We start from the raw sequence: 25,255 nt of genomic DNA on the forward strand, positions 1-25,255 counted from the left end.
CTGCCCAGAGTGCGCCTGCGCACAGCGGAGCGGAGTGCAGTGAAATTCCTGGCGGGCGGGGGGAGGAGGAGGTGGCGGCGAGGAGGAGGGCGGCACGGAGCCACGGCCGCGCGCCCCTGGCAGGGACCCTGCGTGCTGTGGCGGCGGGCGCCGTGCGGGCGGGCTGAGGGCCACTCGCCGCCGCCTCGGGCGCTGGGAGCACCGGGAGCCGCGCCGTCCTCGGGACTCGCTCCGCGGGCAGAAAGGGGGAGAATGACGGAGCTCCAGTCCGCCTTGTTACTGCGGAGACAGCTAGCAGGTAGCCGCGGCTGGAGCCCGGCGGGGGGGCCGCGAGGAGACGGGAGAACGGCGCCGAGGGGGGGGACGGGGCCTGCGGTGGAGGAGGGGGGGCCGGCTGGGGAGGGGGCGGGCGGGCGGCGGCGGCGGCCGTGAGGGGGAAGGGAGGCGGCGGCGGCTCCCCCTGCGCTCGGTGCCCGGCCCGGGGCTGAGGGAACTAGGCCGGGGGGGGGAGGGGGAGCGTGGCAGCGCGGCCGGGGGGAGGGGAGCGGGCCGGCACGGCGCGGTGGGAGGCGTGGGGGTCCGCGCTTCCTCCGCTGCGCCCGGCCGGCGGCGGCCCCGCTCCCCCCGCCCTGCTCGGCCCGTGTCTCGCAGGGCCTCGGCGTGGGGGCGCGGGCGGGGAGGGCCGCGCGGTGTTGTCGGAGGCGGAGGAGGCAGCCGTGGGGCGGTTAGATGGACGGATAGGTGGATCTTTTTTTCCTCCGGTTTTTATTATCCGCCCCCCCCCCCCCGCTTCCAGAAGCGGTGCCTCAGGGCTGAGCTCTCCTCGACGCGGGGACCTGAGGTGCCCCCGTCCCGCCCCCCGCTCCGCGCCCGTGAGGAAGGGCCGCCGCCCCCTTTGTTGTGAGCGCGGCCCCGCGGCGGGGCGAGGAGCGGGACGGGGGGCGGCGGGGCGGCGGCCGAGCCCGGCGGCGACCCCTCCCTTTGTCCCGGGCGGCCCCGCGCTGCCTCTCTGTGCCCGGGCTGCGGCCGCGGAGGGGACCTGGCTCGGCCCGGCGGCGCTGCGCATGCGCGGGGCGGCGGGGCGCACAATGCAGCTCCATGTGTCGCTCGCTGCCAGATTTAAAGAGACACGGAGCCGGCAGCGCCGGGCGGGGGCTGAGCGCGCCCTCCCCCACCGCACGTGTGCTCCGCGCCGCCCGCGTGGCCGCCCCTGAGCGCCGCCGGCACCTCGGGCAGCTCCGCTGGCTGCTCCGCGCCTTACGTAAAAACGCGTTGCTCCATACCCAGATAAGGAAATGAGCGCTAGGTGTACCTAAAGCCGGGCAAATAGAGCCCTGGCCGCGCTTCGGAGGGACGGGTCACAGCCGCGCGGGGATTCCTGCCGGAGAGTTGCGGCCTCCCGTGGCTTTCGGGCGCGGTGGGGACGGCAGGGCTCCGCTCGCAGAGAAGTTGCATAACAGAGTGCGGGAGCTGCATGGCGCCGGGCGCTGCGCTGCGCTGGGAGCGCGGCGGAGCTGAGGCTCGGCCAACCGCCAGTGCAGGGTGGATTTAAACCTCTTGAAGGTGACTTTTTAAAATAAAAACGGATTTACTACACGCGGTGTGCTCGTGTTCAGGAATGCCTTAATGACTGTTGGGGTTGCTGTTATCTGATGGAGTATCTGCTTCTTCAGATAGATGGTTACCAATATGTATAGGCTTAAACCAGGAGCTCCAGAAGTTCTTGCTGCTGCAACAGTCCTCTATTCTGTGAGTGATCACATTGGGGAGGAGGTAGTGTTGAAGTTGCTCTCTAGCTTCATAAACACAAGCATTTATTAACGAGAGACAGTCTGGAATTTCTCTGTTAACAAAATAATTGTACACAACAAAAGGAAGTTACAAACTTCAGTTAAGTGTCAAAAGGACCAACAAGAAACACTTTCCGACTCTCTGTGGTACGTTTGGTAAGTGAGTGTTAGCTGTTGGTTCTGTAGTTTTTACTTTATGATCTGTTCTCTGAATGCAGGCTGGATGTGTTGGTGGACTTGTAGGCTGTTAGACAGAAGTGAAGCCCTCCATCTTTCTGCTTGCTCTCTTCTGAAAGCTTCACGTGCTGTGGTGAAACCAGTGAGCCATTCCAGTTGCCTTATTACCGATACTGAGTCAACTGTGCTGACTCAAGTGCTGTGGCCATTTGCATGTAATGTGCAGCCCCTTTGTGAGGCCTTTGGGTTTTAGGTAGTATCAGTACTTTTTTTTTTTTTTGCATCTACTTATAAGTGTATACTTTTTATATTTTTATACATGTGTATGTAAATTATAGAAAAATGGGCATATGCTTTTATATAATTCTTGTTTTTAAGTGTGTACACTCTACCACTTTCTATGCACATAAGTGTGTGGTGAGTCTCAAATTCTTCAGAAGCTCAGCCTGGAGTAGTTACTGACCTGAAAAGGAAAATATGCTGTTTCTTCCATATTTGATAATCTCTGCTGTGTCTGAACAGAGCTGAAGTGAGGCCTTAACTACTTTTTCTAATGGCAGGCTGCTTGAAGGTGCAGTGCACAGACTGAGCTTTGTGAGGTCTGACCTTCCTTCCCCCCCACTGCTGTCTTCTCCCAGCTCTCAGCTGTTCCAGTATATCTCTCATTAAACCCACACTGCTTTCTCTGCCTCAAAACAAAACCCAATGCTAAGTTTCTTTCTTACTGAATGGGACTGATATTTCAGTCCCAATGCTCCATGCAGCTTTGAGTTATGTATCAAGTGTGGTGAGTGATCGGGTTGTACTTAGTGGTTGGGTTTTGGAGGACAGCAGACTGGCAGTGGACATGAGTTATGTCATCTGAACTCATTTAAACTGGTCGAAGTTGCTCCTTTATCAAGGCAGCATTGCTCAAACCATGAGAGATCTGAAATCAGGGCTGTTAGTTTGGTCTGGAGGGAAGATAACTGGGCCTGAAGCCCTTATGGTTGTGGAGCAGGTGAGGAATATAGGGTGTCTTCAAGATGTGATAAGACCTTGTAGTTATGCTTTTCTAAGAGGAAAAAAGAGGGAGGAGGAGGAGGGAAGGTGAAAGTCTTCAGAACTGTTGCTTTTCTTATCTAAATATATGCTTTGCTTTTTAATAAAAGCATTATGGGGAAAATAGGAAAACTGTCTACAGCATGTAGCACTTGTAATGAGTTCTTTTAATTTTTGAATACTGTTAAAGTGAAGATCAAACAGTGACTTTTTTTTTGTCAGTGGGACTTAAGATCAATGGTTTTATCAGGGTAAGTAAAGGAAAACCTGACAATATCATCCTGAATTTTTCCACTAACTGTGTGAAGGCTGCTTGGTTCTCTGGGCTGGTAACATGAGCAGGGAGCTGGGCTGCAGCACTGCCTATACAACGTGCTTGTCGTCTTAAGCAGCGTGTTCTGGATGCTGATAATGCTCTAAGAAGGGCTATTTAGTGGCAGTCACAGAATAAATGTCAGGTTAGATGTCTTATGCTGTGGGTGTTTTTGCTGGTGTTTTTTTTAAATACTAAGTAGGGTCAGTGTCTGCAGACTGAATAGTGATCCATATTGCCACAGGGCTGATACAATAACTGGCTTCATATCTACCTGTGTTTGCCCCCACTAAGACACAAGAGCAGTTCAAATCAATATAGTCAGCATGTGGATTAGGTTGGCTGGTTGTTTTTCTTCAGAGTGTTTTAATGGAAATACTGAGTGGGGATCTCCAACTAACAAGGGCAGTGCTGGCACTGAGAGTGGAGGCTTAGAGCTGAAGGGAGGCCCTCCTGTGTGGATATCAGTAAAGCCAAATGGTTGCTTTTCAAATCAACTTGGCTGTAAGCTCTGGCAGCTTCTGGAATTATCTTATAATGTAGAAAAGGTATCTGTTCATACAGTGTGTTTGGTTTTGTTTTATTGTTGTTTGTGGTGTGAGGCTTTTCCTTCCCCCCCCAGAAAAATAGATTTGGGTAATACTGAGAAATGAAGTCCATAGACTCTACCCAATTCTTCTTTTGGGTTAGAGACAAAAAGGTAAATGAAGTCCTTCTGAACTTCCAAGGGGTGGAAAAACCCCAACAGTATCAGATGTGTAGCACTGGGTCAGCAGAGCTCAGGCACCAGGGGGTGGGGATCTGTGTGGGTAAAATGCGTTCTCCCTGAAGCCTAAAAACTTTGTGTTCTTTAAAAACAGGGATTGGAGCAACTGAGAACATAAAGCTCTTCTTCTGGCCTCCAGAGCTGTCAAGCCTAGGGGTTTTGAAGGCTGAGGCATTTCTCTGAATGATTTTATTTAATCTTTCTGCCAAATCCTTCTTGACACGGACTTGTTAGGGTGGGCAGACTTGTCTAGTTCATCCAGCAAAATCATATAGAGAGGATGTAGTTAAATCACAGTGCACCGTGGAACCAGAAGTGCGAGTCATCTCTGACATAAACATGGCTCACTGAGAATGGGAATAACCGAGCCCTGCTTGGCTGGAGCTCTGCTGTGTTGTAAGTATTCTCCAACTTAGGATACCAAAAAACCACACTTATCAACTTTCTCAAACAGGAGAAATGCAGTGTTATGTCAAGTTAAATGTACGTAAATTATTTCCAATGAAAGATGTCTAGTTAAAAGTTGACGAGTTGGAAATCCATTAAAAACTTAATATGACAGTTCTATAGTTTTTACTGGTGTGGAAAAAATCTTGTATAATGTTGAGCTAGCTGAATTTCTGGCAGCTACACAGGGCTTCCTTTAAAAATATTTGGTTAGTAAATTCTGAGAGGACTATGGCATTAAGATCACTTGATAGATTGAAGTTGAGATGGCCTATCTCTTGGCTGGCTGGCCATAGAAGGAAGCCTTTGTTTACAGCTGAATACTGCTGTTTTCTGCCTTAGAGTAGGTTTGTTTACAAGATGATATCACTGGAGTGGTACTGAATTGAAGCATTAAGCTGATGCATGCCTTCCTATTAGCTTTCTTGGAGAGGTGTGTTTTTCATAAGTGATAATCTGTATTACCATACATAGGTAAGATTATAAGGTTTTAGATGTATTTGAGCATCGCTGAAGTGCTATGAAAGCCCTATTTTTTTCAGAAAAAGGTTTTTCATCTCTGTAAGGATCAGCTTTTGTTACTGCCATGCTTTTTTGAGACACTTAGCCACAACACGTGCACCAGTTACATATAAGTTAACACTTGCAGTGTGGGCTCTCACCCTCTGTAACAGATGAGTTAATCCTGCTTTCTTGTAAGAGTGTGGCAGAGCCATCACAGCTGCCTTGCTCACGGCTATCTCAGGCTGCTCGTGCTGTTTTGAGTCTGGTCACTGTGAACTTCTGTTGCAGTGCATTGGACACGATTTGTGGTTGCTTTTGCTAGCTGTATGTTAGTTTTACAGAGTTCCAGTTGTGTGAATAAGCTGAATGCTGCCTCTTCAGAAAAAAGAGTGTTTATGAATGCGATCACAGGAGTGAAAATTCAGGGATGCTGACTGTTCTGGTGAGGTTTAGCTAAGCCTCAGAATGGAGGGGCTTGGTGATTTGCCCAGTTACTTGAATGGGATGAGCCAGCAGGAACAACGTGCTTCATGGAGTTACCCCTCACAGGGGCTGGCAGTGGTCACAGCCCTTTGGCTCTGCTTAGGCCAGCTGAATAACCTTACAGGGAAAGAACTAAGCTGATTGTAAACAGTTTTCTTTCTCTGTTCCCCTTCTGCCTCCCACCCCCCCAAAAAAGTGGGGAATCATCAGTTACACCCCAGTATAAGTGTACTTGCATCTGATGGTGGAGTGACTTCTGCTCAGTAGGGAAGTATTGCAATGGGAAAATGCTCTGGAGGTGCTGTAGAACAAGGAAAAAAGCAGTACCTGGTGAGAAAGCTCTTTCATTAGAGTAATTCCTAATTTTTCAAGTTATTTAATTTTTTTTTAGTCCCCCACATTCTACAAAAGTGTCTTGTGCTTTTGATTGTAATCAAATGCACATGATGTATTTGATTGTAACTTCAGTGTTAGAGCTGTCAGCTATGGAAATGTAACCTGTAAAGCTTGGTTGACTTGCCATAGGTTACTTCTTTTCTTGGTCCACGAGAAACTGATTGGAGATGGATCAAGCAGAGTGAGTAGTCCTCAAATAAAAGAACATGTTGCAACTATAACTGATTCTGCCTCAGTTGTTCTGCATCGCCTCACATTGTTTCATATGGGACTCAGAACACACACGTGCATTTATCTAAGAGAGGGTTACCTGGTTCTTTCCACACTTGGCACAAGTTTCTTCCCCAGAGCTCTGTTCTCACACTGCTGAAAACAAGTGAACTTTGTAGATGAAATGTGCTCCCCTCAAATAGGTGTTCTGCAAGTTTTCTTCCTCTGAAGTGTTTAATGTAACCTTTAGTTTTAATCTAGGTGTTCTTGTTTGCCACCCTCAGGGCTGGGGTTTTATAAAGGTCCTCTAAGTATGTCAGGTACTCTACAGAAGTAAGCTTCAAGTGTTCATGCAGAGTAGGATGGAAGCATTTCAAAAAAAAAAAAAAAAACAAAAAAAAACAACCAGAGCTTTTTCTTTCCAGCATAGAGATGGGGTTCTGGTAAAGTGAAACTTCTGGACTGAAAGGTTGCTGCTGTTCTAAAAGTATGAACTAACCAAAAACTGATACGTGTGCAGAGCTCAAGCCTGGAGAAGGAAGAGCAGGTGCTTAGGGTGAGGAAACAGGGCACGTAGCTCTTGAAACTCTCACTGTCTCGTTTTTGTCCCTCTGCATGAGAACAGAATCTGGGCAGCACTTGGTGCTGTTGGGCTGTACTGTCACCATGCTGCACCTGCTCTGTGCTTCAGTTTTCAGCAGCGTGTGGCTGTCAGTGGACTGGTCTTGGCAAGGTCTGTCGCTGCAGAAATCTGGTAGGTCTGAGCTCTAGGCTACCCTGCAAGTGTAAATGGGCATACTTGCTTCTCTTCTCCTTCCTACTGTCAGGTCCAAGGCATATCAGCTGGAACAGAGATCAGATATCCAGACGCTGTGAGAACACTAAGTATAGCAATCTAATGAAATAGGATTCCATACAAATAACTTCACTCCTGGGGGGAGCATTAGCAGTGTTTGTGCTGGCTTAGAATTATAGTGAAGACTGATAGAAGTCTTGTAAAGGCTTTCATGTACAGTCTGCCCATATATGATACCCTGTTAAAGAAAACCTCTTCCCATGCAGTCATCACAATGCCAGACTGGTGCTGTAGTTACCTTGCACTTGGCACTGTCAGGTGTTACTTAAATATCCTAAGACAATTCTGACTAACAGTATAGTTCAAATTAGGATATACAAAGCTGTTGTGTGAGTGAGAGAAGAAAGCAGGCTGGAAAAGGATCCTTGTATGCCAACTTACGCATGCAGTGAGGAAAGTTCCTGGTGAACTCTTCAGATGTTACTGTCTCCCTGTGGAACAGTGCAGTGGAAGAGGCTTTCTGTTAGGCCTTGTGGGATTGCTCCGTTCCTGTTTGTAAACCATGCAGATCCCAGTGCTTTTCAGTCTGTTCAGCTGTGCTGTTTCATAACTGGTGCATGCAATGATTGTTCAGAAGTTACTTGGGTGGAGTTTTCTGTAACTTCAGGCTGTTGTTAATTTGCAATTTTCCTACCATCTGTGGCAAACTGAGTGATTCCTAGCACAACACTTGTCTTGCAAAATTCTAGCAGTGCACGTACTGGATGTCAGACTGCAGAGGCTTCTTTGCAGGTGAGAGATAAGCAATTGCAGAACGTGATTTGTCTGACCTGTTTTTGACATGTGCTTTGGGAAGAGATAATTGTGGAGTCCAGGGAAGTGCTTACCCTGATAAGATCTCTATTGAATGTTGCTGAGGGAGCATCTCAAATGCAGACAGTTGCATGTACCTGCCTGAAACTTGTCTGACTCTGAGGAGTGAGAATTGCAGATAAAATGGAGATGGCACTTCTCTCTCACTGAGTGTGATGGCTGTATATGGCCTCATGCTGCAGCTGACTCCAGGTACACTTGGCAAACACTCTGGTGAGATGCTCACTTCCTCTCAAGCTTGGACTTTAGAATCAAGCTTCTCCTGATCCTTCTGATTCTGTTTTTCTTTCCTCGTGCTATCTTCTCCCTGTTCCAAATTCAGCTCTCGCTGTGACTTTCTCTTACGAGCTTGTTCAGCCCCCATATTAACCTGGGAAGTGTGTTTCAAAACCTTAAGCATTACAATGAGAGTGAAAGGTTTTGGCACTGACTGGAAAGTTTACTGGGGCTAAAAACAAAACTCAACTTTGTCCTCTGTCCTTCTCAAACCTGCCTTGCTGTGCACGTTACTGGGAGGCTGTGCAGTGGTAGCTGAGGAGAAGCACAGTGATGCAGCTGCCCATGATTGCACTGAGCAGCTTGCATATTAGTGCTTCCAATGCAACTCTCCACCAGTTCCTGAACTGAGAGGAGAGTCAGGTTTGTTGAGCCTGTAATGGTGCCATCCTCAACAGGGGGTGGTGTGCTGGAAGTTGATTAGCTGCCAGGTAAGAGCCAAAGCTTAGAGCTTCTGGTTGAGGGATCTATCCTTAAGGCAGGTTTATCTCTTCTGCTTTGGTCTTGCTGCAAAATAATTTAAAATGTTCTTCTGAAGCTAAAACTGTTCTATGTCTTAATTGCTATCTAATTTGTCATTGCTGAAGTGGCAGCCAGGAATGTGTGTATCACGTGCTGTGTTTTGACTGAACTCTTTGGATGAGCTCATGGAGCAAGACAGAACATGATGAAAGCAGGTAATATGGGGTGCTCTTAATGAGGAGATGATGCTACTTGACAGTAGCCCAGCCCTAAACTTTTAGATTGAAAGTCTTACAGCTGGCTTTGTAGGCAGGAAGAGAGGTAGTGGAAATCATAGCTGACCTCAGTTAATATAACTGTGGAAGCTTAAGCTTGGGGTGTGGACAGAGGAGCCTAGAAAAAGGACTTTCAGTCTGAACAGAAGCTCCTGTGCTGGTGCTGAGACTCATAGAAGGCAACTGGGGGGTTGGGAAATAACAAAACAAGTGCAGTCTATAGCAAAATAAAGCCTCTGATCTGACAGCAAGTCAGTGGGGTGACTTCTGCAGATGCCTTAGCTGGAGCTTGGGCTATCCCAAGTATGTTTTTGTTCTGGGCTCAGTCCCCTGGCAGCACAGAACACATCCACTGTGTAACTTAGTGGAGAAGCTCTATTAAAGTCCTGTATTTTTGAAAGCTTTGTTCTGAAGTGTAACTCAGACTCCAGAGTGTTTGCATGCAGCGTTTGGCTGGCTGGAACCAAGCTGAGAAGTTTAGATGCCATACATAGCTGCCACATGTGGCCATGGGGCTCTTTCTGCTTAGTCATTTTTGTTGATACTGTTTTGCTTTTGCGTTTCTAAAAGTCTCTTGGCCTATATAAACACAGTTTTAGTGAGAGTGGGAATGTCAGTAGCTCGGTGTAAACTAAACACAAATTGGATTGTACAGTTCTGGCTCAAGTTTAAGGCGGCGGTAACTTGGTTCTGCTTTAGGAAGAGCTGAGCCACTGGAGGAGCACTGCCTTGTGCTGGCAGAGTGTGGGAAGCCAGGCATGGAACGTTAGAGTGTACTCTGGACTTAAACAACTTTGTTGAATCATTGGTCTATTGTCCTAATTCAGAACTGAGATGAGGGGAGCCCAGTGCCTGGCTTCTTTATCTGGTTTCTATTATATTAAGCCAATATTTTTCTGCGTTTCAGGTAGCTTAAATAATAAGTAACAGTGTACAGTGTGTGCTAGTAGCAACTAGATTGCACTGAAACTTGAGTATGGACACGATGGAGATGTGTTAATGTACTCAGATTTACACTTAAAAAGTACAGGATGTCTCTAGTTAAATGGAGAAATCCCAGAGATAAATTGTGTTGACAATAACCTGGGGGGATGCAGTTCTTTACAGGTGTCTGACTTCTCTCCCTGAATCCACAAGCACTTGGTGAGCAGTGCTTTGCAGCCCGGGTTGGAGCGGGGAGCCAGATCCTTCATTCATGCAGTGTGCTCGTCCGTGAGTTTGTCCTGGAAACATCCTGTTCAGTCCACAAGTGGTTAAAGGCTGTGGGCAATGGGATGTGACAGACAGAACAGGTGTCTCCTTTCCCCTGAGCAGCTCATGTCAGTGGGCTGTGGCTGTGTCTGCTTGGCAGCACGCTGAGAGCTGTGCTCCTTCCTTGCCATCCCTGCGTCGCTCCGGGTCGAGCCTGTGTGGGGCTGGGTTAAGAGTTCACTGTGTTTTGGGTCCTGACTCATGAGGAGTGGGTACTCCTGCTGGTTAGCTCTTTGATAAGCTGCTGCTGTATCCAGGGGAAATAATTAAACAAGGCTTCAGTGTTTGCAAGTTTTAACGAGTTACAGCTCATAACTGTCCGTGGTAAAGCAGCCAAGGATGATGTTTTTCACATCCCAGTGCAGAACTTCCCTGAACTTTTCTGTCTGCCAACTCGCTAATAGTTGGGTGTTCAGTTCAGCATAAAATGAGCTCTTCCATCCAGATTATCTGTGGCATTGTGATAATTCTATATATGTCTTGCAAAGGAGATGCTGGAGCACATATCCACTGTTGTATCTCAAGTGTAAGTATGTGTGCAAGCAGTAACTGCTTAAACTGCTTCAGTATTGCTCCAGTAGAAAGAAAATGGGACTTCTTACAAGCAGAGACTGATGCCATATCAACAAAAGAATCAAAATGTGCTTTCCAGGTGACATCCACTGAGCAGACTTCACTTACTGCATCCTTATTGCAGCAGCTAAAGGTGACTGCAATGGCTGTTCCTTCTGCACTGCTCACAGGCTCTGTGCATTGTGAGAAGGAAGATTGGATGCCAAGATCTCTTGCAATAATAGTGCTGCAAAATCTTAGGTATAGATATGAGTCAGTGCAAGAACTGGCTTTTATTGGGATCAAGTATGTGGAAAAAATGCTTTAAAGGACCTGAGAGTTTTTTTAAAGCTGTCATCTGAAGGCAGAGGCAGATGTAAGAAGAAATGGAAGGAGCACAGATCTAGAAATAGAAGGGAAGATGTGGCTGCTGGGCTGCAGAACAGTGTGGTGTTCTGAATGCTTTGGGGCTTTGCAGAGGACCTGAAACAAGGGCAGTCAGAGGCAGGCAGCATTTTCCAGTGTTAATTTCTGATAAGTTTGTTTTGTCTTATCACAGAGATGAGATAACTAACAGCTAATAAGGAAGCTAAGTGTGAGCAACTCGAGTTTGAGCAGTTTACACTGAACTTGATCAAACTGATATTTTTCCCTTAAGGAAATACAGGAATGAGGGAACTTGTTTGAAAGTAACCTTCAAAACTTGAAAGTTTTAGGATGCAGTGCTCAAAAATATTTGCTCTCTCCTTACTGAATTCTGTAGTCATGCTGAATGCTTCTCTGTATTAAGTACTAATCACAGTGAATGACTTAAATGTCCTGAACAGAAGCATTCAGATTTAAAAAAAAAAAAGTAGAATTTTACACAAGCAGTTAAAAATTTTTAATGAAATCCAGTGTGAAAAAGCAGATTATATTCACATATTAATGCCAAGGAACTTTAACATGTGAGGCTGAAGGGGTGGCTGTGGTAGGGAGGCAGTGAGGGACCAGCGAAGCGCAGTGTTAGCAGAGGAGGGATGGGACCAGCTCAGTAGCTGTTCCTGCAGCAGCTGCTGTCACTTGATGTGGTATGTGTATTCTCTTGTCCCTCTTACCTCAGTTTGACTTGAATTGTTACTCAGGCTCATGCAGTTGTCTCCACAGACCCTCTTGGATATCAGAGTGAGGACTGGCCTGCTTCGCAGAGGTGTGGATGTGCTATAGATTCTGGCTTTGAAACGTGCATCTTTGTCAGATAGCTGTTATATTACCTTTTTTGCTTTAGGTACTGTCTTATGTAGATACAATCTGGTTCAACACCTACATCTGTTCTCTCTGTTCTGCCACTCAGAGTGAGTGTTTGACTTCATCTGTTGACTGAACCACGCTGGGTAGCTTCTAAGAAAAGCCCTTCCAACATGCTGCCAAGAAGTGAAACGTTTCTTGGGATTTCAGCATTGAATCATCTCCATGGATAAATTTGACTCTGAATTAGCAATGGCTGAATGAAGTCATTCTATCTTTCTCTTTGGGATTGTGATTCTTTGTGTGAGCTGAGTGCTCTTAATATTTGGTCTTAAACTCACCTGCATAAGGCTTGATTTCTTTGCTTTAGTTTATTTTTAAGCATGCTTTCAGTAGTTTGATAGATGCTGAATGAAACGTTGTGGGCAGGTTGGTTTGGACTTAATGGTAGCCTTCCTTCCATAGTGGTATCAAGTTCTTACTTCAGGTTCTTCTGCATGTGTCTGAGGGCGTTATAACTGCATAAACTCAAGTTTATGATGACAAGGAATCGGCACAAAACAGAGCTGCTGTTGTTGATCCTCCACAAAAGGAATACATAGACTGACTGTGGAAGGATACAGTGGCATCTTTAAATAACAAGGGCTGTATAATGGCTGGCAGGATTCAAAATGAATGCAGCAGCTCCTGTGAAACAAAACAAATCCTGATTATTTATTTTTTCTCCCCTTTCCTTCTCTGAAGTACCAAAGATTGATCACAAGTTTGTGCTGTCTGGAGGACTGGATCAAGAATTGCTATTTCATACAATATGACATTTAAAATTGGTCCTTAACTTGAAGTCATCAGTTAAGAGAGATTCTTTTTCTCCACCCCAACTTCACTTTCAGGGGGAGCTTCTTTGAGAGATTCATTCCCAGATACTGCATTTTTTTTCCTAAGCAAACTGAGAGCAGTTAGTGGGTTCTGTATGCAGGCTTGACTTCTGCATAGCTATTTCCAGATAAACTTCCTATCTGGCAGTGGCTATATGGAGTTGCCTGTAAACCTTAAATCCTGTTTCTCTTGTCATTATTGGATGAAAATGTAGAACAAACAAATGAAAAATGAAACAGCTCATCTAAGCTCACTTCATGTGACTTTGCATGTTTTAGAATTTAGTAAACCATTATCTCTAAAATGCCCTGGGCATGTCTGTGTTCTTTTAAAGAGCCTGAAAAGGATCATTTAAGGGAAGTAGGATGTTAGTTTTAAATAAAAAAGATGGTGTGACTTATTTCTCATGTTAACACTTTCCTAAGCTAAAAATACACTTGAGTTTAATCCAACTCCTCGGGGTTCTTGCGAAGCAGTGTGATTCTTTCACTAGTAGGAAACGTGTGGAATCCTTGATTTGCATGTGTACCTGTTGCTGGATGCATAGGAGAGCATGTCAAAAGGTGCTGAGTTATATTCTGACCCTTCTGCTCAGAATGTGCTCAGCAGATACTGAGTCAGACTGTGGGTCTCCACTCCAACGGTGTGCAGCTGTGTGGTAGAGCTGAGGGTGCTCATCCAGAGCTGAAGTCCATCAGCACATACCAAATCACTGAGTTTGGTCAGTCTTGGGGTTTTGGTCGTCCACAGATACATGAATAAAACCAGCAAACAAATGCTATAGACATCTAAAGTTACTTTTAAATTCTTTTTTCTACACAGAGCTCAACAAAAATCCAGTGGAAGGCTTTTCAGCGGGCTTAATAGATGACAATGATCTTTATCGATGGGAAGTCCTTATTATTGGTCCTCCAGATACACTATAGTAAGTACTGCTACTTGTTTAGAAACTTAAGTATAACTCTCATTTACTAGTTCCAATTTAGTCTAAGTGAGTAGAGAACTTAGGTCTTTATATTAGATTGGTAATGCTGTTCTGTTGCTAGTAAAACATTTGTAAATTGAGTTTGCTGGGAAGTTGTCAACTGTTTTGATCCCTTGGGAAGTTACAGTACTGATGCACTAGTATGGAAGGGAGAAAGAGTAGACTATACCTAGAGGCAGATTGTTTTCTATACATTGAAGTGAAACAGCTGTAATCTACTATTATTCTAACTTAGCTGATAGTACTACTTTAAACCATTCCAACTTCATGCTGGCTGTTGTGTGAAAATGGTTATAGAGATGTAGCTGAGACTAATTCCATGATCTGCTCCAGTTTCTCCCAATTATCTCAATTTGAAGAACTTCCCAGTGTGACCTGGGATACTTTAATGTTGATCAAACTTGTATTGTAGGCCGTCTTACACAGTAGGATTCAAAAAAACATTGAATCTTTATTCTTGTTCCTAAGGACTGGATTCTTTAATTGGCACTTGCACGCAGAACTGTGTAGTTCACACAGTAACTTCTTTTCCTGGACTTTGAAGTTTGCTGTGTTTGTGCAGCTATATATATATATATCTGAAGCAGTCTCCCACGTGTAATGTGGGAGCTTCTTAAATAAAATAAAAAAAATAAATCTAGAGCTCTGGCTAATTGAGAGAATAACTTCTCTTCTACAGGGATTCTATATGATCTTTTCCTCTAGCTTCCAGGAGAAAGTGCTGTGTGCAGAAGAGGTCAGCTTAAAGTGTAGCTATTGAGGATGAACTCTGTTCTTTATTAAGCTGTTTCAGTGGTAAATTACTGGTACAAAAATCCTTCTAGTAGCATTAACTTGAGGTCAGTTTTAGTTCCAGCATCAAATTGTTGTATACCTTTGTCTGAAGGCATCTGAGTAAGTAGTTCAGTGCAGTGATCAAACTGAGTGAGCTTGAGAAGCCAAATAAGTGGTGACTCTCAAGCCTTGCATGAGACTAATTTTCCAACTTCTGCTGACCTCTTTGAACAGCCTTGTAGTGTCTCCATTGTATTCTCTTGGCTTTATGAATGCTTTCAAAGGCATTGTTTTCAATGACCGTTTCCTTATGCTAAACATTGCAGTAGCATCTTTCCCACTTCATCAAGGTGCTGAGCCTGTTTTGAGGCTTGTTAGATAGCAAAGTCTCTTCTGCTTGTGTCCTTAGTCTTTTTTTAATGTAAAATCAGGCAAATTAGACTTTGGACTCAGTGCATGATGCTGTTGATAGCAACCCCTTAATCAGGAGTATTGCTAAAAATGATTCTGATTTCCCTTTGACACTTGTCTTTATTAACTGATACACTGCAAAATGGTTAAAGAGCTTTATTTAAATACTATTGATGAAGGGCAGTTTATAATGTACAATCTAGTAAATCTATTATTTGCTTCTCTAAAAAAGGAAGGAAGAACTTTTCTGCTATGGAAAAAAACAACTTAATTTGGGGCACAAATAGCTGGTGGTGTTTCTGAAGTCCTTACTCTTAACAGGTAGAAGAGTTCTTCAGAAATCCCAGCAAATTTTAAAGGTTTCTGAAAACAAATGCTGTGGTTTCACCCCTTCTGTCCCCCCCCCCCAGCTCTCTTTTAAGAGTTAAGTCATTTAGATGTAGTAGTTCTCCGATTTTTTCTTTTTTTTTTGTTGTAGTGGTGGTAGAACTTGTTTTCTCAGTAGCTCTGTTTTCTCAGTAACTCTGTGTACTGGCTGCTGCTCCACTACAGATGTAGGGAAAAAATTAACATGCAGGACAGTTTTGACCTTACTACACCCATTCTCATCTGAGCGTGTACTGAGGAGCAGCTTTGTACCAAATGTCTCATGCCATCTGCTTTGGAGGTTGTGTTCCAGTTTTTGTAACCTCTGCCTTTACAATTTCAAACTTTGTAACAAACTTCAGTTAATGCTTATATAAGATAGAACTTATATTAGCTAAATATTCCTTCTGTAAGGCTTTTCTTTGAATACAAGCCTTCACATTTCTTAGGAGGAAGTGTTTGAGTATTGAAGCCTAGTTATCTAAATAACTTCAGTTAAATGTGGACCTGACTGTCTGCAGCTTCCACGTAGAAACTGGATGTGTCTTGTTTTTGTTCTCCAGTTTAGTGTGCAACTGTAATGCAGAGCACTTTGAGTCCATCAAGCTGAGAGTTGAAAAGATGTTATTAGAGATCTCCTCCAGAAGTAATGCTGTAGCCATCAAGTTTACTGTAAATTTTCACTGGGATTCACTATGACAGCTGATACTGAGAGATTAGGACAGAGGTGTCTAAACAAGGAATATAAACAGGTATCTGTGGGCAGTATTTAAGAAGGAGATGCTGGCAATATTTCTGTTAACAAATCTTCTGGGAAGAAAAATAAATGAGTGAGTTCCTTATCGCTTATTTTCTTGCTCTGAGACGTAGTGTTGGGGTCCTGGCAATATCTTGTGGTGGGTTTGTAGTCTAGGAACCCCTTGCATTGCATGTGGAAGTGTTGGTACTGTTAGTTACCAACACATTAAGCTGTAAGAGGGGTAAGCTGAGACCTTTTGGTGCATCAATAAGTTATGACCTTCAGCTAAAATTTACAAGAAAATCTACTAAGATATTTCTGATTCCCCAGTGAAGGTGGTGTTTTCAAGGCTCATCTGACTTTTCCAAAAGACTACCCACTGAGGCCACCAAAAATGAAGTTCATCACAGAGATCTGGCATCCGAATGGTAAGAGATCAGAGTTGTAACTTCTTTTTGTAATTAAGAACTAAAATGTGAGGGAAATGAGTAAATACAATGCTACTCATGCTAGAAGTACAAAAACATGCTTTTACTTTTCTATCTTCACCTCAGAAAGAAATGGTAATTAACCATGGCTGAGTTTCTATTAATGCTGCTTTGAGAGAATGCTCCTGGAGTATACTTCACTAGTTTAGGTAACTTGGTCAGGGATTTTCTTATTTTTAAGTGTGAAGTTCTGGTCTGAGAAGAAACTTCTAGGCTGTTCAACACAGAAGACCAGCAGTTGTCCTCTTCCAGTGAGAGGCATGAAAGGAAGTAACAGCATCTTTTAGTCATAGTCATGGAATCATAGAGTTGCTTGGGTTGAAGGGACCTCAAGGATCATCAAGTGCCAACCCCCCTGCTAAAGATGACAACTCCTAAGGTTGTTTTTCTAGTTTTTCTAGTTTGCTGGACACAGATGGGAAGGTGAAAAACTGGAAGAGGGTTTTCACTGGAATGTTCTTTAGGTTCTCAAATCATTAATGAAGCTGTAGACACTCAAATTGGGAAGAGCTCTGTACAGTGCCCTGTCATGAGGGAGGGAGGATGTTTTGGTGCTGTATCTGTTTCAGCTCTGGACATAACAGAGTACTTGCCAGATAGTTTCTGATTCCAGAAACTGAAGTAATGTGGCAATACATTGCAGTAGTATCCAACTGATGCTTTTGCTTTGGAAGAAGTCTCCCTCTGATTTGTTAAACTGGACAGAAATAGACTTCAATGGAAGCCTGGTTAAGTAGTTCTTAAAGTTGCAGCCTGGTGTTAAAATTAAGCTCTCTTACATATGTACGGCCTCCTCCCTCAGCTGTTTAGGAATAAGACTTCATCAAGCATTATTTCTTACAGATGAAGTTCTGTGACACTTGATTACTTCTTTATGAAGTTTTTCACCAACACGTTCTCAGACTAGCTGGAATGAAGGTTAACAGTACCATCAGTATCTTGAAGAAATGCCAGTGTGCTCATTACTGAAACATGCCTTGTTCTATTTTGTAGTTGACAAGAATGGTGATGTCTGCATTTCCATTCTTCATGAGCCTGGAGAAGACAAATATGGCTATGAAAAGCCTGAGGAACGCTGGCTTCCCATTCACACAGTGGAAACTATTATGATTAGTGTAATTTCTATGCTGGCAGATCCCAATGGTGATTCTCCTGCTAATGTTGATGCAGCGGTAAGATTTTAATCTTTTTTTTGTCTGCAAATTGTCTATAGTTTAGAAACCTGAACTTGACAAAACTTTCCTTCCAGTTTGACAAACAGTGCAATAATTTTTTGGACTAACTTTTGTGTAACATGAGCTGAGGCTACCTTCTTCCTGGAAATAGCAGTTTTTATAACAATGATTTCTTGTTAGCTCTGGAAAATCTCTTGCAGCATGCAAAGGAGAGATGCTGTCAAGCTTCATAGGCAATGTTTTTTTCTTTTTCCTATTGTGCAGTTATTTGTAGCAAATAAACCAGTGTACTGAAGTAGGAAGATAGTAAGATAAACCTTAGTATTTGTCTCAGAAGCTGGCTGTGTAACACCATGTGGCTATATGTGTAACAGAACCGTTGTGAAGGCTAGCTGCAGAAATTGATGTATTCTAGAAGCTCTTTTCATGTTATTTATATAAATAGCAAAATTTGTTTTAAACCTGTTAGCAGTATGTGTAACTTCCTTTGAATGGAAGGAGAAAACTTAATGGAGTACTTCACCATAATTATGTTGTGACCTTTTGCAATCACATCTTTAAAACTGTCTTACTTGAACACAGATTAAAGCAGTTGAGTACATTGGTCTGTACAGCTCTGCCTAGAGAACATACCTGAAAGCTTTACTGAGTGTCTGGCCTTTAAGTTGGTGAAAGTATTGTCCTAGGCTTGAATGTCTGGTTAAGGAGTGAGGGAGAATAGTGTGTAGTCAAAGACTCTGAATCTGTAGCGAGGCTTCTTTCATGTTTGGATGTGTTTTATGCAACAAGCATAGGGTTTTTGGAGCATGGCCTATGCTATGTGGGCGTGTAAACACAGCTATCAGTTCTCCAGAAGAGCTGCTTTTCTACCAGAACAGCAATTAGTCTAATAACTATTTATGGTGGGGATAGAAGAATTCTCAACTCTGGGGGGAGTGAGAGAAGAGACTTGAGGCACCGTTCATCTGAGATACTCAAAGCAAAGTATGTTAGCATTATTCCTGCATTGCAGTTCAGCAGTGACTGATACATGTGAGTGTGGTTACAAAAGAGAAGTTCCAGATAAAACTGGGAGAGTAAGGAAAGGGGGGGATAGCAATTGGAAGATGTAGAGTTTGTTTTTTAGAGGTGTGTTAACCTCTGTCAAGTTAGTTTCCTCAAGTGGGAGGAGTTTAGCTTCCAGAAGTCTTTGATCTGCTCTGCTGCATTTCCATGAGTGGTTGAGCTGTGCTGAAAAATCCGTATGGGGGAAAAGTCTTGTGAATCAAACTTAATGGGGTAAGAAAAACAAACGCAATTGTAGCAAGGAATTTAAAATTGTTTTAAATGTTGGCACTCCCCTTCTTGTGTCACATTACTGGTAGAAACAAGTACCCAGGACAAGTGGATGTTTTGTGCTGGCAAACCTGAGAGCACTGGCAGGAGCAAGTTTATTAATGAAATGCTGAAAGTACAGCTGGAATTCCTCAGTTAACAAGCTCATGTATGCTGAATGTAGCTGACCTAACGCTGGAGAAAGCTTCTACTTCTGACTATGCTTATCACTCCCTAGAATTGTTTGTTGTTTTTTCCAATCTTTTGGTATTGTACCCTAATTTCTACCAGCTGCTTTTGGAGCAACTTTGCTTCTTTCTTGCAACTGTTAAATACAAAACTGCATTTGTTTACCTACTGGTAAGTCAATCCCTGAACCATAGGATAAGGGATGGAAATGTCTTTAAGGGAATGCAGCTTTCTCTACCCCAGCCTGAAAACTTAAAATCCATCTCAGGCTGTGGAGACAGCACTGGGTGTAACTGATGTAACCTTTGGATGCTAGTAACTGTTTTTCTGACTGCAGTACCAGATATTGCCAAGTAACTTTCTAACTTAATGTGTGCTACTTGAGCAACTTAGCATCTCCTGGTCTGTAGAGTGCATCCTCTTCATGGTAACCAGAGCATCCTCATCACAGTAATAAGGAATCAGCAGCCCATACTCTGTTCTGAGCTACTTATCAAGGAGTCTTCTATTTAAGTTATGTTCCTACTTAATTTACTGCAGCAGAAGCATTTGGCAGTTAGTGAAAGATACTTTGTTCTCACTAATTGCGTTTTCATTTCTCTAGATCCACTTAAGACTAAGTGTTCACAGGCAGATCATAGCTGTACAGGAGCAGGGGAAGTAGCTGCTTCCTGGAAAACTGAAAAACGTGTGTTGGAGTGCTGTTTCTTTCAGTGGGAACAAGTGAGGGGCAGTAGCCTGGGTAGGTGCTGTGAGAAGCAAATGGAACTAATTTGTAAACTAAAATAAGAGTTTCGGAGAGATTGCTGTGGAATTGGGAACGTCACTTGCTGTTAAGTTCTGAACACTTGCTTCAAAGCACTACAAATATAATAAGGAGGAAGAAACCAAAATGCTAAGAGTCTGAAGCTAGGAGGGCACATTAATTCAAACTTTTTTGCCTTAGTCCCTTCCTCCCCCCAGCTTGTGTAAGTTGTCTTTTCTCCATTCTAGGAACAAAATGCTTCAATATTAATTTCTGAAAAAGGAGAACAAACTAATTAGTAACCTTGTTTGTGCTTCCATTGGAAAGATCAGATGTTCTGGTCTTTCCAAGATGTTGACTGGTTCAGTGAGCTGGGAGGTGGTGGTGGATGTTGGGATGTGTATCAGTTATCCCAGTTCTCTCACTCATGTGCTATGACTTCTACCCTGTGCAGGAGGTGGAGAGGTGCTGCCTGATAGAGTGCTACCTCAAAAGAAAACCGTGACTCTTACTCATATTTTCTAACTCTGTTCATCCCCCTCAAGAATGCTACTTATATCAAAAGCTAAGACAGAAAGAACCCTCTATTTCATTAAATATTTTCCTGCTACTTCCTTGCTGAATCATAAGGCAGTGTCAGCCTTAGACCTGCTGTGTGCTGCTCCTATGCCATCCTCTGTTTCACAAAGCTGGCATGAAAGTTTTAAGTGACCTTACTCTTTCCTGTGTGTTTTAGTGATACTGTGGTAATGTACGTACCTGGGTTCAGACTTCCCCTTTGCTTACCTTCATGTTCATCTTTATCTTTGTTCTTCATCTGTGCAGTTCTGAAACCAATATGTGTCAAGAGACCTTTCCTGTAGATCTGCTGAGAGTGTTCTGTTATGGTCTTCCTCATGGAGATGATGGCATGCAGCCATATCTAACTAGGATTTTTTTTCTTTCTGAACACACTGCTGTGCCTCTTCTGAAGACTGTATTTCTGTCCTTGCTTGAGAGAGTTGATACTGTCTTTTAAAAATGTTAGAATAACTACTGGCTCTACAGTAGCTGTGTGCCTTTGTTCATCGCTGCAGTTCAAGCCAGTTTCTGTAAGCCCCAACAATAGCTTGTGGTCCACAGTTTGCTTCTGTTTGTCAGGCTGGAGTAAATGGATTTCAGCCCAGGCACTGCAAAATCCTAATAGCTACCAGGTTAGTCTTGGAGAATGCTAAAAAGCCAAGAAGGGAAGGTGAAGTCTTGCAAGCAGCTTGTATTAGAAACAAAGGGTGAGCTTCCAAATTCTGGTTGTCACTGGTATTTAGTGAATAGCTCAATGAGCCTAAACAAATGTAGGTATTGACTAGATGGCAAATATCTGAAAACGTAAAACACCAAGATTCTTCCTAGAACTTGTACATTGCTGTAGCATTGACACCTGAAAGCTGTCTATTCAATTACAGAAAGAATGGAGAGAAGACAGAAATGGAGAATTTAAAAGAAAAGTTGCCCGCTGTGTAAGAAAAAGCCAAGAAACTGCTTTTGAGTGACACTTATTCAGCAGCTAGTAGCTTCACTTTTTTCAGGGTAAGTATCCTTCTAAAGAAAAGCTAGTTGCCTGAGCTGAGGGTTTTCTGCCTACGTGTTGCTGAGCTCGCTTTTCCTCAAAAAGCAAAATACTTTTTCCAGCTGCTTGATCTTTCAGGAGTTCTTTGGCTGTATGCAAACCAAAGCCTGCATGGTTAAAGGAATGCTTTAAAAAAAACTTTCTCATGCAGTAACAGCTCCTTTCACCTAGACTGGGGACCTTCTTAGTACTCTTCTATTTATACCATTCAGAAGTTCTCTTTTGGCAGTATTCATCCTGCTTCACTAATAAAGCTTAGGAATTACTGGAGTTGTAATTAAAAGGAATACTCCTTCCTTCACATTCATTATTGCAAAGAGCAGTTTTTTGACTCTTAAAAGCATCCTGTCTTGCTGTCTTGAGTTCATATACATACAGCATTTCTCTTGCAAGTATTGGTGGTATGTTGCTTATAGATCTTAACTAAGTTTTCATTGCAATTAAGAACCATTCAGATAAGGTTGCTTCGGGTGTGGTGGGAGTTTTTGTAATAGGAAGTACACTAGTAATGTATCAGGATGAAGTTGAGATATTACTTGTAGATTTTATCAAGAAAGGTGATATTTTTTTCATCAGCCCCAAAACAGCTTTTTCACTGAGGGTGGTTTAGAAGTAGTGTCAGAAAGACAGCTAGGTTCTGTTTGAGAATTGAACTGTAGCACAGCCTTGGGTAAGTTTTGACCTCCGAGTAGCTGATGTGATATATTTATACTTTGTCACCCTGATGATGGTGGAGGAATTTGATTTCAGATGCTTACTCTAATTTGAGCAATCTGCTCTTCAGTGGATTTCAACAGTAAGGTCTTGTAGGAAGCTCAGAATTAAAACATGGTTTTTAAATACACAGCCTTTAGTTACTTTAATCTTTAAGTGCCAAGGAAAAAGCTTCAACAAGCTAATAATCTCTCACTCTTGTTTTTCTGAAGCAAAATTGAAATTCATGTTGAAGCTCCCATTTCTTAATGCGTGGTTTGGCAAATAAACTTAACCCATTTTGCTAGAGAAGCTCAAAGCATACGTACTGTTGGCTTCAGCACACAAATCTTGTGGAGGAAAAGTGTGGTGTTTAATGTTCAAAAGAGTTGTACTGTCTAAATGACTAGAACAGCTTAACAAACTCTAGTTGTGGTTTTTATTCACTAAGGTTGCATGGGAGATGCTTTCTTACATCTTTGGAGGAATTCCTTTTGAGGGACTGAGGTTTTGTGACAAACTAGGACTGCAGTTTCTCTAATCTGAACAAATGCCTTGAACTGAACTTTCCCAGAAAGGGCAAGTGTGAGAAGTGCTAATACTTAAAAAAGACTAGGTGAAAGAACCACATGGCTTCTGCAACTGTCCTATAGTTCTACTGTGTAATAGTTCTTAATGTAATTGACAGTTCTTCGTCCGTAGAGAAAAGGAATAACCAAATGTCCTTAGTTAACCTTTGCTGCTGCCATATTAAACTTGGCCGTAGCGCAACAGTGACAAAAGTTAAGTAATTGATTGTATTGAAGGCAGAAGGTTTTCTCTAAATCTTAGTGACTTCCCAAGCACTGAGTGGTGAATTGGTTAAGAAGTGGCCATGTGGCTGCTTTCAAACAAGCACAGTCTGGCTTGGTAGCTGTGGTGTTACTGCTTAATGAAGCACTGCTGTGCCATGTTGTACTGCAGTTTTCTGTTGAAGCAGCATCCATCATTCATAAGAAGTGGTATAAAAGTTTCAATGAGAAATCAATATTTAAATATGTGAAAAATCAAACCTTTACACTGCACGCTTGACAAGCAACACAAGTAACAGGAGCCTGAAAGTCTGATATTGGACTGAGATGCACCCTGTGCTGACCCTAACTCAAGTCTTTCTCAGGTGATGACTTTGGATTTGTGCATCTGCTCTATAGAGGTATGTAAAATTCTTGAACAAATAAGTATCTTCTGTGAGTTTGAAATACTACTCAATGCTTTTTTAAAAATATTAAGGATCATGAGGGGGTTTTGTTTTAATAATTGTGATTTCTTTATAGGTCTCCAATTGAGAAACATGGCACTGTTTTTTTCCTGCACTCTACCCACCTATTGCTGGACTTCTGTTGTTACAAGTTGGCAAATACTGGCTGGAACTGGGCTGCAATAAAACATGCCAGTTATCAATGCTGACAAGAGCCTAACAAGTGCCAACACAAGATGATTACGCATTTTGAAATCTAATGAACTGCTTTAACCTTCAGGAAGAATTGTAAAGATGTGTACATAGCACAACATGATCCGGATAATATATATACTGTTCATGTACATCCACAAATACACATTGTACCAAATAATGCTGTCTGTAGGTAGGAATAGAATCGTGTAAATTCTAAAGATTTTAGCAGGTTTTTTCCCTATTCATTGTTTCCTATCAGTTTGAAAAAAAACAAAAACAAAAACAACAAAACAACAAAAACAACCAACAACTTGTGAAGCATGTCAAACTAAAACCAATTAGGATTAAAGTCCTTTTTTTTCCCCACTTCAATTTTCCTTTGACCCACTGAGGCTTAATTAAAATTTCTTGTTATTGAAGTTTAGTATCTTTTGTTTTGTGGTTTTTTTTGGAAATGTGCTCCCTCTTATTCCCTCATCAGAATTTAAAGTTTTCCTAATTAAACCCTGAAGGGATTTGCTATCAATTATTTGTGTCTTCTTTTACGATGACCTTTGTAGTCCCTAAGGTGCTTTTTTTCCTTATCACTTTTTTTTTAAATAAAATAACCAATTGCACATGCTTCTTGAATTGGGTATAGCAATAAAACTGGCCATGGAGCACCCTTGAGCAGCCTGCTGGGTTTTACCTTCCAAGGGACTTGAGCGCTTTTGTTCAGATGTTCAGTTGACTAAGTTAGTCTAGTCCAAGATGGGGATAAGCTGCTTTCTATGGGTGACTTTTTTTTTGCCTTTTCCATTGCCTGTTTGTGGGGTGGGGTGTGTGAGGGAGATGTTTTTTCTCAAGGTTGAATTCAAGCATGCGCATCTGTAGGCTTTCAAATGACTAACTTCTGGGTTTGGTATCAGAGCTAGTTTTTTCTTCTTATCCCTTTTCTCTCTTCTGTGGCCCTTCATATTCTTTGCCTTCTACTTCAGAGTTTTCCTCACCTAATGTACAAAGAAAATTGCGATGTATATTTTCATGTAATTTGATTTTTTGGAATTCTGTCACCTTCTGTAGTGAGTTCTTCCAAAATATAATTTTTTCCAATACTACTGTGTCAAACTTGCTGTTTTCAGTATCAAAACAGGAAGGGGAGCTGCAGTTGGGTTGCAGCTTACCTGAGCATTTTCAGCAAACTTCTGATTGATTTGATGATTTGACATACTGTATTTATTCTTGAAATTTAAAAACAAAAAAAAACCAAAAAAACACACCTCTCTTCTGATTGGAACCATCTTTGGCTCCAGCTGGCCCCCAGCAGAGCATCCTCCTCTAGTTCAGCTGCAGGTGGAAGCTTTTAACAGTGGAGTAACCCACAAAGAAACAATGTTCTGGTGTTAAGAGTCATCGTGTGAGAAGCCTTCAATTGTAATCAGTTCACTGTGGCTGGACTTCATTTCAGAATGCTGTGCAACAAGAGTATACAATATGTGTAGTTGCAGGTTTCTTGAGGGGTGGGCTGGGAGATGAAGGTGATTAGCAGTTGCAGACTCACCCTGTGGGACACAAAAAAGGAAGAAAAGCCCCTGAAATACAATAATACAAGTGAAGGTGCTACTTATTCCTACAGGTGTTTTA

General features: G+C 42.9%; 1 protein-coding gene across 3 annotated transcripts; it reads left to right on the forward strand.

Moving 5' to 3' along the window:
- The first annotated feature begins 133 nt into the window (after positions 1-133).
- On the forward strand, positions 134-24,726 carry UBE2G1 (ubiquitin conjugating enzyme E2 G1). Of its 3 annotated transcripts, XR_004166713.2 has the most exons (7): positions 134-298; positions 13,538-13,640; positions 16,321-16,418; positions 17,472-17,650; positions 21,344-21,467; positions 23,357-23,392; positions 23,514-24,726. XR_004166713.2 is itself a non-coding variant. In XM_031591883.2 (6 exons), exons 1-5 carry the CDS (start codon positions 253-255, stop codon positions 21,428-21,430), a joined length of 513 nt encoding a protein of 170 aa, XP_031447743.2. In that variant the 5' UTR covers positions 134-252; the 3' UTR covers positions 21,431-21,467; positions 23,514-24,726. The 3 variants fall into 3 exon arrangements, 2 of the variants coding, with proteins under 2 accessions (XP_031447743.2, XP_089978389.1); XM_031591883.2 differs by lacking the exon at positions 23,357-23,392; XM_090122263.1 differs by lacking the exons at positions 134-298; positions 23,357-23,392 and adding an exon at positions 1,256-1,563 and having other exon boundaries at positions 16,326-16,418.
- The last annotated feature ends 529 nt before the right edge of the window (positions 24,727-25,255 follow it).

The sequence above is a fragment of the Phasianus colchicus genome, chromosome 21 (assembly GCF_987193195.1).
Source record: "Phasianus colchicus chromosome 21, bPhaCol1.hap1.1, whole genome shotgun sequence".
Taxonomy (NCBI): domain Eukaryota; kingdom Metazoa; phylum Chordata; class Aves; order Galliformes; family Phasianidae; genus Phasianus; species Phasianus colchicus.